Raw genomic sequence first — 15,630 nt, forward strand, 5'->3', positions numbered from 1 at the left:
TGGGGCGTGCCGTTAGGAAATGCGGGAAATGATTTACACACAACCCTTCCTCAAACAGCCACGAGGGACGAGACGAGAACAGGAAATGCTGGAAACACCGAGATGGTCCATCAGTATCAGTGGATCGTGGAAACATGCCGGATTCTCCAGTCTCGAAACGACGGGATCCGTAGCAAGCAGAAACTGAAAGCTTGGCGTTCCGACCAAAACTCCCAATTGCATTCAGCGGCACAGGAAAATCCCAGCAGTGATCGAGGGCAGACAATTTTAGCCCCTGTTTCAGGCCGATGGCCTTCGTCAGAATGTCCCACATAGGGCCGACGACCCCTTGATCATCTCTCCTCAGGTGCTGCCAGATCTGCTGAGCACATTAATTTTCTACTTATTTCATCCCGGCATGCACAAAATTTTGCTGGTGTCCTTCAGCGACGTTGTCGAGATAAATAAAAGGTACATATGGATAGGAAAAGTCTATTTTTGTCCCTTTGGGGTTATTTACCCACTCCAGACTCTGCTGTGTTGCCCTTGAAGGGACAATTCCCCGATTCAAGCTCATTTTGTTGGTCTCTTGAATAGACTCAACTTCCTGTCAAACAGGGCAACTAATTATTTAAATACAGACCACGTTACAGTCAAACTTTCAAAACCAAATCTCAAATATAAAATATACGATTCGCCTCAGCATTTGAAACTTCAAACTGTGCTGTCACTTACAAACATTCTGGTTATAGTCTGAGGCACAAGTCGACATTTACTGGACCAACAGTAACGTCACAGTGGTACAATTGGCTACATTATGCTTGCTTCCCGGATGTCTCAACCTGCCAAGATAGGGAAACTGATGTTCCTTCCCCAAGCTTGATCCGCATTCGGTGGCAAGGTCACCCGAGTTGGGATTGGGATAATATAATTTCCCTCAAAGGCTCGAGCCTTCGGGATACTTGCTGTGGGAGTACCTGCTCGAAGGCGGCAACAATCCCATACTCCCTCTGCCATGAGCCTTGAGGCAGGACAGGAAAAGACGCGGTTGTGGATCCTTGAACGCACATCCCGGTTTGACTGGCCTGCGAACACACTAGCATCCGACCTAGTCTTCGCAGAATTTCCCCGTTTGGCACGATGTCCAAACATGGCCGGAATCAACTCCGGCGGGAAGAAGAAAATCTGTTTTACTTGGGTCACTGTCCAGATGAGGTGATGTCGTCTCTTCACCGTCAGCTGCAAGGATCCTAGTTACTGTGGGATTTTGATTTTAAAACTATTCTAAAAGGGCTGGGGGCATCACGGTGAGGCAAGCCTAGTTACCCTTGAATGGACTGACATGCTGGACAACTTTGGAGGGGCAATGAAGAGTCAACCACATCGCTATGGATCACATGCAGGCCTGATCGGGTGAAGGCGGCAGAGTTCCTACCCTTAAAAGGACATTAATGAACCTGATGGGGTTTTACAACAAATCAATGATTGCCACAGTCATCGTTACGGAGATGAGCTTTATTTTCCAGATTTAACTTATTTATTAATCACATTACATTTTTCAGCTGGCCTAGTGGGATTTGAACCGATGTCCCCCGAGCCTTGGCCTCTGGATTGCTAGCCCAGTGACATTGCCACTAGGCCCCAGCCCCATCTCCCGTTAGTGGAGATGAAGCTAAACACCAGTCAGCCAGCTAATCCATCGCTGATCAAGGCTCGGAGGGTTAATTACGGTCACAGACAGCTCGGCATATTTAGCCAGAGCCTTCCAGCAGCATCATACAGAATAATTGCCAATCAGGGCCTTGCAACAGGCGTCCAACGAGCTGCCTGAATTATAGTATCTTAACTCAAAAACAAAACTGCATTTCTCAAGCAGACACGAGGCCCCATAAAAACCCGGACAGTATGAGTTGAGGCTATAATCTGTTGTGTGGCTTCCTGTACAAGCCTATCATTTAAATAATAATCAGGCCCTGCCCCAGAAATCAAAAGCAATGCCACAGCCTGTTTCACATTAGATCCAAGTTACTCTGCTCCTGATTGCTGCCAAAACGTGTAGGCTCCTTTTTAATTGGGGTGTTTGCATCACTAGTTCCCGAGGCACAGATCTTTTAGCCGAGATTATAGGGACTGCAGGAGGCCATTGGCCCCTCTAGCCTGTGTCATCACACAATTAGAACATGGCTGATCGGCCTGTTAATTCCACCTTGGTTCCATTCCCCTTAATGCCTTTTTAAAAGGACTCGTCTACCGAGGTAGTACGGACTGAGGTTAGAAACAGGAAAAGAGAGGTCACCCTGTTAGGGGTTTTCTATAGGCCTCTGAAAAGTTCCAGAGATGTAGAGGAGAGGATTGCAAAGATGATTCTGGATAGGAACGAAAGCAACAGGGTAGTTGCTATGGGGGACTTTAACTTTCCAAATATTGACTGGAAACGCGATAGTTCGAGTACTTTAGATGGGTCCGTTTTTGTCCAATGTGTGCAGGAGGGTTGCCTGACACAGTATGTAGATAGGCCAGCGAGAGGCGAGGCCATATTGGATTTGGCACTGGGTAATGAACCAGGACAGGTGTTAGATTTGGAGGTAGGTGAGCACTTTGGTGATAGTGACCACAATTCGATTACATTTACTTTAGTCGTGGAAAGGGATAGGTATATACCGCAGGGCAAGAGTTATATCTGGGGAAAGGCAATTATGATGCGATGAGGCAAGACTTAGGATGCATAGGATGGAGAGGAAAACTGCAGGGGATGGGCACAATGGAAATGTGGAGCTTGTTCAAGGAACAGCTACTGCGTGTCCTTGATAAGTATGTACCTGTCAGGCAGGGAGGAAGTGGTCGCGCAAGGGAACCGTGGGTTTACTAAAAGCAGTCGGAAACAGTTGTCAGAGGAGAAGGAGGCTTATGCTTGTAAAGATGAGAGATGAAGTTCAGTTAGGGCACTCGAGAGTTACAAGTTAGCTGGGAAGGACGGACCTAAAGAGAGAGCTAAGAAGAGCCAGGAGGGGACATGAGAAGTCTTTGGGCAGGTAGGGATCAAGGATAACCCTAATAAAGCTTTCTATAAATATGTCAGGAATAAAGAATGACAAGGGTAAGAGTAGGGCCAGTCAAGGACAGTAGTGGGAAGTTGTGCTTGGAGTCTGAGGAGATTGGAGAGGTGCTAAATGAATATTTTATCATCAGTATTCACACAGGAAAAAGACAATGTTTGTCGAGGAGAATACAGAGATTCAGGCTACTAGACTAGAAGGGCTTGAGGTTCATAAGGAGGACGTGTGAGCAATTCTGGAAAGTGTGAAAATAAATAAGTCCCCCTGGGCCGGATGGGATTTATCCTAGGATTCCCTGGGAAGCTAGGGAGGAGATTGCTGAGCCTTTGGCTTTGATCTTTAAGTCATCTTTGTCTACAGGAATAGTGTCAGAAGACTGGAGGATAGCAAATGTTGTCCCCTTGTTCAAGAAGGGGAGTAGAGACAACCCCGGTAACTATAGACCAGTGAGCCTTACTTCTGTTGTGGGCAAAATCTTGGAAAGGTTTATAAGAGATAGGATGTATGATCACCTGGAAAGGAATAATTTGATTAGAGATAGTCAACACGGTTTTGTGAAGAGTAGGTTGTGCCTCACAAACCTTATTGAGTTCTTTGAGAAGGTGACCAAACAGGTGGATGAGGGTAAAGCAGTTGATGTGGTGTATATGGATTTCAGTAAAGCATTTGATAAGGTTCCCCACGGTAGGTGACTGCAGAAAATACGGAGGCATGGGATTCAGGGTGATTTAGCAGTTTGGATCAGAAATTGGCTAGCTGGAAGAAGACAAAGGGTGGTGGTTGATGGGAAATGTTCAGACTGGAGTCCAGTTACTAGTGGTGTACCACAAGGATCTGTTTTGGGGCCACTGCGGTTTGTCATTTAATAACAGGAAGACAGAGTACTGGGCTAATGGTAAGTTTCTTGGCAGTGTGGATGAGCAGAGAGATCTCGGTGTCCATGTACATAGAACCCTGAAAGTTGCCACCCAGGTTGAGAGGGTTGTTAAGAAGGCGTACGGTGTGTTAGCTTTTATTGGTAGAGGGATTGAGTTTCGGAGCCATGAGGTCACGTTGCAGCTGTACAAAACTCTGGTGCGGCCGCATTTGGAGTATTGCGTGCAATTCTGGTCGCCGCATTGTAGGAAGGATGTGGAAGCATTGGAAAGGGTGCAGAGGAGATTTACCAGAATGTTGCCTGGTATGGAGGGAAGATCTTATGAGGAAAGGCTGAGGGACTTGAGGCTGTTTTCGTTAGAAAGTTAAGAGGTGACCTAATTGAGGCATACAAGATGATCAGAGGATTAGATAGGGTGGACAGTGAGAGCCTTTTTCCTTGGATGGTGATGTCCAGCACGAGGGGACATGGCTTTAAATTGAGGGGAGATAGATATAGGACAGATGTCAGAGGTAGGTTCTTTACTCAGAGAGTAGTAAGGGCGTGGAATGCCCTGCCTGCAACAGTAGTGGACTTGCCAACACTAACGGCATTCAAATGGTCATTGGATAGACATATGGACGATAAGGAAATAGTGTAGATGGGCTTTAGAGTGGTTTCACAGGTTGGCGCAACATTGAGGGCCGAAGGGCCTGTACTGCGCTGTAATGTTCTATGTTCTTCCCTGCTGTTACCAGATTCCTAAGCGACCCTCTTATGGACTGACGTCATTAACACTACACCCTGTCTGCTTCGCCCGATGCTGGTGTTTATGTAGTTACATTGTGTACCTAGTGTTGCCCTATTTTGTATTTTCTTTCATTTGCTTTTCATGTACTTAATTGTCTGTTGAGCTGCTCGCAGAAAAATACTTTTCACTGCACCTCGGTACAACGTGACAATAAAACAAAATCCAATCCAATCGTTGGACTGTGGGAGGAAACCGGAGCACCCGGAGGAAACCCACACAGACATGGGGAGAACTCCACACAGACAGTGACCCAAGCCGGGAATCAAACCTGGGTCTCTGGCGCTATGAATCAGCAGTGCTAACCACTGATCCACCACATGTAGGCCAGACCGGGTAAAAGCTGGCAGATTTCCTTCTCCAAAAAGGACATTACTAAACCAGATGGGGTTTGTTGTTTTGCAATAATCGATAACAGTTGAAGAAAAAGAGCAAACAAGTGAAAAACAGCACCAACGAGCGAGGAAGAACTAAGGCTTCTTACCTTTAACACTGGTGGGGTGTAGAGCATGTCCTCTAGGCCTAGGGTGGCAACAATTGCCCAAATACTCCTGGGTGAACTCCACAATCAGTTGCAAGTTGTAAAGACTGTCGGCCACAGACATGGTCTCCTTCAAGCAAACATCTGGGGCAGGGTTAAAAGAAAAGTTAAGAACGTAATTGCTGCAACAAATTCAAGAGGTACTTGGGTAAGTTATGCGGAGAGACAACTGGGAGACCAATGGCCCAAGAGCCTCAAATCCCACCTTCCGATGCCCTCAGTCATGGGGCCACTCCAGTTACAAGCTACAGACACCATCAGTTTTAGTTTACAAGTGGAAGACGCTATACAGGAGTTCCTATGTATTGACAACACAAACAGCCCATTTGACCCAACGGTCCATTCCAGCTATTGTGCCCCACTGGAGACACCGCTGACTCCACTTGAACCTCACCTGTGCTTTCTTTATTCACCTTGTGTTTGTCTAGCTCCCCCAGTAAATGCATCTATGCTACTCCGCTCAATCACTTCCTGTGGTAGCCTGTCCATATTGTCTGGCTTATAGAACCATGGATTGCAGGCGGAGGCCATTCGGCCCATTGAGTCTGCACCGACCCTCCAAAAGAGCACCCTACCTAGGCCCACTCCCCCACCCTATCCCCATAACCCCACCTTACGTTAGGGGCAATTTAGCGCAGCCACTCCCCCCTGATCTCCACACCTTTGGACTGTGGGAGGAAACCCACGCAGACACAGGGGAGAACAAACAAGCTCCACACAGTCACCCGAGGCCGGAATCGAACCTTGGCGCTGTGAGGGCAGCAGTGCTAACCACTGTGCCACCCACTAAAAAGTTAGGTGTAGTTTCTCCCAAATTCTCAATTCGATTTATTAGTGACCATCTAATATACGTGACCCCTTCAATCTGATCTCTCCCTCGAGTGGAAACTATCTTTTCCATCAAGTCTTTTCATATGTTGCAAAACCTTCATCCCCTTCTCTCTCTCTCCCCCCACCCCCCCCCCACCCCCCCCACCCCCCCCACCCCCCCCCCACCCACCCCCCCCACCCACCCCCCCCACCCACCCCCCCCACCCCCCCCCCCCCCACCCACCCCCCCCACCCACCCCCCCCCCCACCCACCCCCCCCCCCCCCACCCCCCCCACCCACCCCCCCCCCCCCACCCACCCCACCCCCCCCACCCACCCCCCCCCCCCACCCCCACCCCCCCACCCCCCCCACCCCCCCCCACCCCCCCCCCCACCCCCCACCCCCCACCCCCACCCCACCCCCCCACCACCCACCCCCCCCCCCCCACCCCCCCCACCCCCCCCAACCCCCCACCACCCCCCCCACCCCCCACCCCCCACCACCCCCCCCCACCACCCCCCCCCCCCCACCACCCCCCCCCCACCCCCCCCCACCACCCCCCCCCCACCACCACCCCCCCCCCACCCCCCCCCCCCCACCCCCCCCCACCACCCCCCCCCACCCCCCCACCCCCCCCCACCACCCCCCCCCCCCACCCCCCCACCCCCCCCCCACCACCCCACCCCCCACCACCCCCCCCACCACCCCCCCCCCCACCCCCCACCACACCCCCCCCCCACCCCCCCCACCACCCCCCCCCCACCACACCCCCCCCCCCACCCCCCCCCAACCACCCCCCCCCCCCCTTCTCTCTCCCCCCCGCCTCCAAAGTTTCCCTTGTCAAGAGAAATGAATCCTAATCTATTCTGTCTTTCCTGATAGAAGCAACCTCTCAGTTCCAATAGCATAGCATCTTTATAAATCCATTTTTGCACCTTATAATTCGGAGGAGGAACGGGGTGTAGAACTGGTTCGACTGCTGCTTTGGGTACGTGAACCCTTATTGCTGAGGTCTTAGAACGTAGTGAGAGAGGGGGATGACTGAATGTATCAACCATTTGTCGCTCGTTATTTAAATCCCACCCATCCACAGCAACATAATAATAAATACACAAAAACCGGACACCAGGCTAGATTGATATGGGATTCATCATAGTGTGTCCCTGGTGGGTGTGGTACTGGACACGCAAGGAATCTGGGAATGTACGGGCTTGCACCAAATAAACAAGGAAACCTAGATCATGGATATTCCACCACCCGTGTTCCAGCCCAACAGATTCCAGCTTCGGACTTTGCGATTGGCTCCCTATATCCTCTGAAGTGGCCCAGGACAAACCGTAAGCTCACGGTGACCCCAAAGTGCCACCTCAAGAGCAGCCAAGAATGGACAATAAATGGGGCTGTGCCAGTGTGTTATAGTCGCAGCAGGTCTTGCGGATTTGTGCTGCAGGACTCCGCTGTTACACAAGCACAGGACTCGGGTCTTCTACCCAACTGGGTGTTTATGGTTCTTATGAGCCTCTTCGCTGCACCCCATCAGCATACCCTTCTATTCACCTCCCCCCCCCCCCCCCCCACCCAACCAATCCCGTCTTTACCTAGCTTCCAGTTAAATATAATCAATGCTATTCACCTCAACTACTTCAGGTGCGAGCAACTGCCACATTCCTATCACTTGTCAATTTAATTCTCCGCCCCACCTCAGACCAGAGACTCCTGCACTGTCCCAACGAAGCTCTAGGAACAGCACCTCGATTTTACAATGAGGCACTTTTACAACCTTCTGGACTCAGCATGGAGATTGACAGTTTCCGATGACGACTACTACTCCCATATTTTTGGCAGCAGCTGTGGTTGCTTTTTACCTCTCTCTGGGCACCTCTCTCTGGGCACCTCTCTCTGGGCACACCGTTACTAGGTCTGTTACCATCTCCTTTTGCCTTGCACCCATCACCCTTTGCATCATTTAACTCTGCACCTTATCCTGGAACGAAAGGGAAAGATCTTTCTCCTCGCCTCTCCACGCGCTTAGAACCCGATCGCTCTGCCAAAAAGTCATTGCCCTGAGAAGGTCAGCCGTTTGCGTCCACAGATGGTGTCGGGCCTACCCAGTGTTTGCAGCATTTTCTCTTTCATTCCAACCACTTTCCCAGCAGAAGAGGTTCCCCCTGGAGTCTCAGATGGATTTAACAGCAGATACCTTACCCTTACGGCCCCACGGCATGGCCTGCTCCCACCCATCCCCCACCCCCACTTCCCTCGGCCTAACCAAAATCTGAACTGACGGAGGACCAAACCCAGCTCACACCTCACCTTGTAAACGCAGTACATCTGGACAGTAGTGGTGGATCAGGGCTGCAACGGCACATCCATTGGCCAGGTCCTTTAACTGGGTTACCGTGGGGAAGCAGGGAGTCTGTTTGGTCAGCACTTTGTCCTTCCTGTAGCGAATCTGGTCACAAGGGGTAGGGGTGGGGGAGGAAACAATTTTAGGTTTGGAAACAGAGCAGTCAAAAAGAAGTGTGGGGGCTTGGGGCACAAGTCCACAGAGAGAAAAAAAAACAAGGATTGAAATAGCCACTAGCAAGATTCAACTTCAGAAAGAGGCAACACAAATTGTTGAAAGTAAGAACGCAATGGCAGACTGGGGCCAAAGCCAAGGGCCCCCAAGAAGTAACCTTATTCACACTATCCTTCATATCTAACCTGGACATATCACGTGCACTTTGCTACTTAGCCAATTTTTTTAACTCGTTTGGGAGGGGATTGGATGGGCGGGGGCCTGGGAAGAGAAAGGGGGGTGGGAGGCGGGAAGCTTCACCTCGTAGGTACTGGAACAGGATCACCATCTTAGTCACGTTCGCTCCACGACATTGGGAGCGGGTCTGGGATCAATTAGGAGGCTCAACGAGCCATGTTGTTCAAATGACCAAGTCAGTCCTATCAGTTAAACACCTGCCTATTTGTGTGAGCCAGAGTAAAAAAGTTAAACTGAACCACTTAACATTTGCCCGATGCTGACGGGAACAGTGGTGAGCTTCACCTCAAACAAAAATCAACTGCATAACCCAAGAGTCTATTGCTGTTGGTGCCTCAATATTCAGCAGCTCACTTCAGGAGTTTCCACCACCTTGTAGGAAATTTTAAAAATTAAAAAAGATAACATCGAACATTAGTTGGGGGGGGGCTGGGTAGATTAAGGGTGACTACGGGTAATCAGTGATTCCTTTTTGTCATTTGTTTATGTAAACATGCGGGCTGATGTTTGGGGGTTGGTGGGCGGATGGGATCGTTGTTATTATGGGGATTGACATCTCTTGCTGATTATTGTTTATTGTTGATGGGTGTAAATGTGGGAGAAAATGTGAAAAAGGAGAATAAAAATATTTTTTTTATTAAAAAAGATGACCAAGTACTTGCGACCGAACCCCCACAAACAGAAAATGACTCCCTCGCTCTGATTGGGAGACAATTTTCTGAGCGAAGACTGCTCAAGGTTTCAGCTGCACTCATTGCTGCTGTAGTCAGGCCATTTCGGAAGGGGTCAAAGCTGAAGGTTGAGGGTTTCGAAGCGGATTGACTGACTGACTCTGCTGCACCAACACCTTTTACTTCAGCCGTTCAGATGGGGTCCTCCTGATAACCTTCAGGCATTCACAGGACGCCTCGAGCAGTTGGCAGACTGTGAGCTGGTCAGACCCATCTGCAGAGTGCGGGGGTTCTCGAGCAGCGCCTCTGGGCTGTCTCAAGGGGATCCCTTTTTTTTTTTTTATTTACGTCAACTGCAAATTCAAGTCCTTACGGACTCAAATGTGAACTTGTACCTTCCACACTGCAATTCGCCGCAATGCATGAAACTAAAGCTAATTCACCTCCTTCAGAAATCTCCTTGCAAAATCATTGGAGGGGTAACTAGATAGACGCCTAAGGGAGAAAGGAGGAAGCGTGGATAGAGCAAGATGAAGTGAAGGAGGTGGTGGTTCTTGGTTAATCATAAAACACCAATACAGACCAGATGGGCCGAATGGCTGGAAAATTTGATGTAAAAAATTATACGTCGTCAGAGACTTTTTCCCCGGGTGGAACAAACCATTACAAGGGGACATGAATTTAAGGTGAATGGTGGAAGATATAGGGGGGATGTCAGAGGTAGGTTTTTACCCAGAGAGCAGTGGGGGCATGGAATGCACTGCCTGTGGAAGTAGTTGAGTCGGAAACATTAAGGACCTTCAAGCGGCTACTGGATAGGTACATGGATTACAGTAGAATGATGTCATGTAGATTAATTTGTTCTTAATCTAGGACAAAGGTTCAGCACAACATAGTGGGTCGAAGGGCCTGTTCTGTGCTGTATTTATCTATGTTCTATGTAATACTGTGCAGGATTTACAGTCAGGAGTTCCGGTGGCGCGATGTAAGGGGCATGCGCAGTGCGGCTCCCGTGGGAGGACGAGTGTTTTTGCCCTTTTTTTTGGCCTCATGGGTCCTTTACTCCTTGGAAACTGATGAAAGTTACGGGATAGAGTTCTGTCGCTTTGCAGAGGCTCCCAGAGGGAACAAAGCCAGGAATGTTTGAGCACAAACCCGTTGACAGAGTTGGAAGCCTCTCCGGGCTCACCGAGAGGCAAGATGGCGGAGTCGGCTTCTTCCTCTCCACCCACTCCACGAACGGCCGAGGCTCTCGCTAGCATTTTGGCGAAACAGTTCGAGAAACACCGACAAAATGTGTCGGAGGAGCTTAAAAAAAGGTCAACTGAAGAGGCCTTGACCCCCATTCGTGTGGTTCTGAAACAAAAAACTGGTAAGACCGCCAAAGTCCATGGAATCATGATTAAGAGCACGGAGGTGGCATTGTCAGGTCGTAGGGATCGGATTGCCAAGCTAGAGTCCAATCTGACTTCAGTGGTTGAAACCAAAAAGTCTTCACCAATGAAGCTGAATGTGACCTGGAAAACAGGTCCAGGAGGCAGAACATCCAGATTGTGGGGTTACCGAATAGGATCGAGGACCACGTCCCCACGGAATATTTCTTGGGCATGTTCCTCAAAATGATTTGATCTGCCAACGGTATCCACTGGTCTTCTTTTGTCCACTCTTGGGAATTGGCTGGGCGGCCATCTTGGGCAGATCTTTTTGCGTTATCTCTTCGGTGTTCCTTGGTGGGAATGGTCAACTCTGGAGCAAGGATGGTGGGAGGCCTCCAGTCCGTTTGGTCACATGGAATGTCAGAGGTTTGAATGGCCCGGGAATGGCAATCAGGCCAACATGGACAATTTGGGCTCAAATGTTATTCCGGGTCATCGTAATCGGCTACGGATATCTTCACAAGCTACTTTATTTACTTCAACAAAAAAGGGTTTTGTTCAACATTTATTACTGATCATTTGCAGGATGCAAAACTTAAAATGGATTGGCACAAGATTTGAGAAAACCATCTTGAACGGCCAGAGATAAATCCCTCTGCCTCCAAAGCAAGTTACTGCGTGTTGTTGACCATAGTCGTTTCGGTTAAAATAATGCTGTAGCTGCTTCCGGGTCAAATTTAAAATCTATTGGAGTTCTGTCGAGTTCAGGCCAGTATGAAATCCCTGGCCTACAGGCGAGAAGAAATCTTAAAAGGAGTTGGGAAGAGTTTTTTTTTTTAAAAACCCTCAATAATGCAACAATTTAAGACTCCAAGAAGCAAGTTTCAAACACATGCCATTGAGCCCCAGCCGGTTAAACGTTTAGTCCAGGTGGAAAGTTTTGAGCATGTTAAAAAGGAGAAAGTGGGGGGGGGGGGGGGGGGGGAGGTTTGTGACAGAATCCCAGAGGAAGTCAGGGATATGCAGGAGGCCAGGCAGCACAGAGAGGGTAGTGGAGGTCATGGGAGAGATTTGAAAATATGAATGATAATAGTAAAGATCACGGCACTTCAAACATCACAGCAGCCTCGCTGTGTGATATCAATGTCCCACTCCGTGACAGCATAGGATCAGAGCCATGCCAGGGTGCCTGTAGTACAAGGCTTGGCAAACCCACATTTATGTTACACACTGGGCTAGCTATGTCTAATAATTCCGCTGCTCCGTTTTCTAAATAAGACACCTGCATCCTATACATTTAGGAAAAGGATTGTATGTTGAATGTTTCTTTGGACAATCTCAACCCAGTATCAATTGGGGGCATGTCCACACAACAACAATCAGACAGGCTTCAAGCCGGCCACCCTTAGCCACTCAAAGACAGGCACAGCAAGGTCACCTATATAGAAAAGCGGACAACCAGTCACATGAAAACATGATTTTGTGCATGGGGAGAAACAAAGTGCTAGCACAGGTATGATAGGCTGAATGGCCACCTTCTGTGCAATAATCGTTCTGTGGATTAATAGTCAGTAGAAACTTAGTTTTCAGATATCCTTCAAGAACCAGTCTCACTTGCAGGGCCACTTAAAGAAAAACAAATAACGATAGGGGATTCAAAGATATGTTTACATTTACGTCCTATGTTTTTTTTTTACTTACTCGAGAGGGTCAAGTGAGCCGACCAACTTTGGGGCGCAAAATCGCAAAACTAGATTTACGAGGTGACACATTGTGTGGGTGAGGGATTTGAGAAAGGACCTAAAAAAATAAAAATGGTAAACTGAAAAAAAAGAGGGAAGAAGCGTGAACAATATCTGGAGAGAATGCACATTGAGACAGGGGCCACACAGTTTAAACTGACGGAAGGTACATCTGCTCTCAATGTGTTCAGGGAGACCATGATGAGGATGTAAAGACCCCAATTAAGTCTGGACTACTGGATATGAACAATTTACGGGATAGGAAGGAACGGGTGATGCAGTAAATGCAAGTCCTTTCGAAAGCAAGAGCTCGGTTGGGTTTAACAATGTTCCTCTACCTTTTAACGATCTGTTCAAGAAGTAGACATGCACGGGAGCAGAGCACACGTATCTTCAATTCTGATCAAACTCCCTCAAACTATCCCTCAAACCATTCCGAAAAACACAATTTTTAAACGGGAAAAAACCCCCAAATTCAAAGACATTTCCAAAATTAAAATTGGCCGACCACTCTTAACTGAATAGGCTTACATCAATTCAGACAGAGGAAATAAACTTTCAAGGCCAAAATTCTTTCAGCCGTACCGGAAACAGGGAAGAGATTCCCCCGCCAAATACAATACCAGTTGCTTGGCTGTTTCAAACCTTGCACAGATCAACATTGCACACACATGGAATCATTAATAGGTACGAGTTCATTTTGAGAGGGTTAGTCTCCCTTTCGCAAAAGGGGGGGGGGGGGGCGGACAAAAGGTCAAGCGACAGAATTACAAGACAGAAGTCACAACATTCCAAAAGACGCTTAAAAAAAAAAATCATCTCTCATTCTAACTCCTGGACTGAATGGTGCATGCAATCGGAATGGAGAAAAAAAAAGACAATCGTGTTCATTCAGCAAGCCTGAGGAATACAGCACAGTGCACGGGAATACAAAACCAAGGGAGAATCTTATGTGAAAGTGAAAAATGTTCGACTGCCTTATTCCTTTTTTAAACGTACATTCGACAGGATCCAAGCACCTGAGCCCGACATTAGGAATTTAGATCCAAAAGAATTTCTGAATTTTTTGCTCTGCGCCACATCACTTGGTTCACGATGTTTGACGATGTCCAATTGACATCACTGACATTAGCTGCCATGTCAATGTATTTGGGATCTCTGGCACCTTCCACCTTGTCAAGTCTGTTTAGGTGTTGGGGGTGCTGGGGTGGGGGGGTGAGGAAAGCAGCCTGCGTCTCCTATACCTCAGCAGATTTCCCTCGCGTGCTGCTGAATTGAACGCTTCCAGCATAGATAATACATGGACCAACTTCGCATTTGTTTTGCACTTTTCACGATCTTGGGGACATCACAAAGTGCCTTCTAGCCAATGGGGACCCTTCGAAGTGTAGTCACTGTTGCAATGTAGAAAAGGTGGCAGCCGGTGTGCAGACAGGGAGCCCTCACAAACAGCAATGTGACAATGACCACAATCTGATTGCGTGATGTTGGTGGAATGATAAATATTGGCCAGGGCACCATGGATAACTCTCCTGCTCTTTTTTAAAATTGCAACAGCTTGTTTCATAGAATTTACAGTGCAGAAGGAGGCCATTTGGCCCATCGAGTCTGTACCGGCCTTGGAAAGAGCACCCTACCCAAGCCCACACCCCCACCCTGTTCCCATAACCCCATCCCACCTTTTGGACACCAAGAGCAATTTAGCACGGCCAATCCACCTAACCTGCACATTTTTGTATTGTGGGAGGAAACTGGAGCACCCGGAAGAAACCCACGCAGACATGAGGAGAATGTGCAGACTCCGCACAGACAGTGACCAATAAGGTACTTTTGGTCTTCATCTCCCCTTTGCAGGAGTCCCCAGGATTTGGGGTTTGTGGGTCAGTGTGTACCACTCCGATTTTAAGCAGCGAAATATGAAGTCCCACAGGTTTCAAGTTACCAACACAGCTTGAAGTTCTAATTTAGGATTCATGCGATGAGAGATCAAACAGACTTGCCCAAACCTACAAAAATTAAATATCACAAATCAACAACAAAAAAGCTAAATAAAAGCCTCGTGGGACCAGGCCTTGGGTGATGGGGCAATGTGCTATGGTCTTTCTTACTGACTGCACTGGTGTAATATTTGGCTTTCTCCACGTAGATTAGAATTACTACAGTGCATAAGGAGGGCAATCGGCCCATTGAGTCTGCACCTACCCTCCGAAAGAGCACCTTAGGTAGGCCCACTCCACCACCCTAACCCTGCAACCACACCTCACCTAACCTGCACATTCCTGGACAGTAAGGGGCAATTTTATTGTGGACAATCCACTTAACCCGCACATCATTGGACTGTGGGTGGAAACCGGAGCACCCGGAGGAAACCCACACAGACACGGGGAGAACATGCAAACTCCACACAGTCACCCAAGGCCAGAGTTGAACCCGGTCCCTGGCACGGTGAGGCAGCAGTGCTAACCACTGTGCCACCCCACGCATGGCTGCGGATTTATGAGCAATTTTGGGCCATGGACTAATGCCCAATCAGATTAGATTTTAGGCTGGTACAATTTAATTTGCACCTAGAAACCACAATCACCGAGGGAAGAGATTGGCCCCAGTGGAGAAAGGGTTGCATCCTAATCCATTACACCATCGAGCCATGTGAAATATTACTTCAGATATAATCAAAATTTACAAGTGAAATTTGAAGATTTCAAAGAAATCCTATGCACGCACCCCCCTCCCTAATTCCTTTTGAATGGAGCCTTAGGAGAGAACACGGGGAGGAAATTTGGACTCTCATTCACGTTTCCGTCGCTTCCCAGAGTTAATTTGCCCAATCGATCTGAACCAATAAAGCAGCATCGATGAAGACCGATTTCAGTCAACAAGCTATGGTGGGCATCCCGATATTTCGACTACCCTGACTTATCTCATGACCAAGTTTTGGACGCGATTTTCCCATTAACCTTCAACAGCTGCATCACTGAGAGACTCGAGTGGTCAACTATCACGGGTTTGACCTGACATGCGGAAAGAAATTG

General features: G+C 48.5%; 1 protein-coding gene across 1 annotated transcript in view; it reads right to left on the reverse strand.

Moving 5' to 3' along the window:
- Positions 1-15,630, reverse strand: part of camsap3 (calmodulin regulated spectrin-associated protein family, member 3) — a 233,762-nt gene that overhangs the window by 68,020 nt on the left and 150,112 nt on the right. Inside the window, 3 exon segments of the mRNA XM_072491073.1 lie at positions 5,184-5,228; positions 5,230-5,324; positions 8,365-8,503. Of these exon segments, the coding sequence (XP_072347174.1) occupies positions 5,184-5,228; positions 5,230-5,324; positions 8,365-8,503 (279 nt within the window).

The sequence above is a fragment of the Scyliorhinus torazame genome, chromosome 27 (assembly GCF_047496885.1).
Source record: "Scyliorhinus torazame isolate Kashiwa2021f chromosome 27, sScyTor2.1, whole genome shotgun sequence".
Lineage (NCBI taxonomy): Eukaryota > Metazoa > Chordata > Chondrichthyes > Carcharhiniformes > Scyliorhinidae > Scyliorhinus > Scyliorhinus torazame.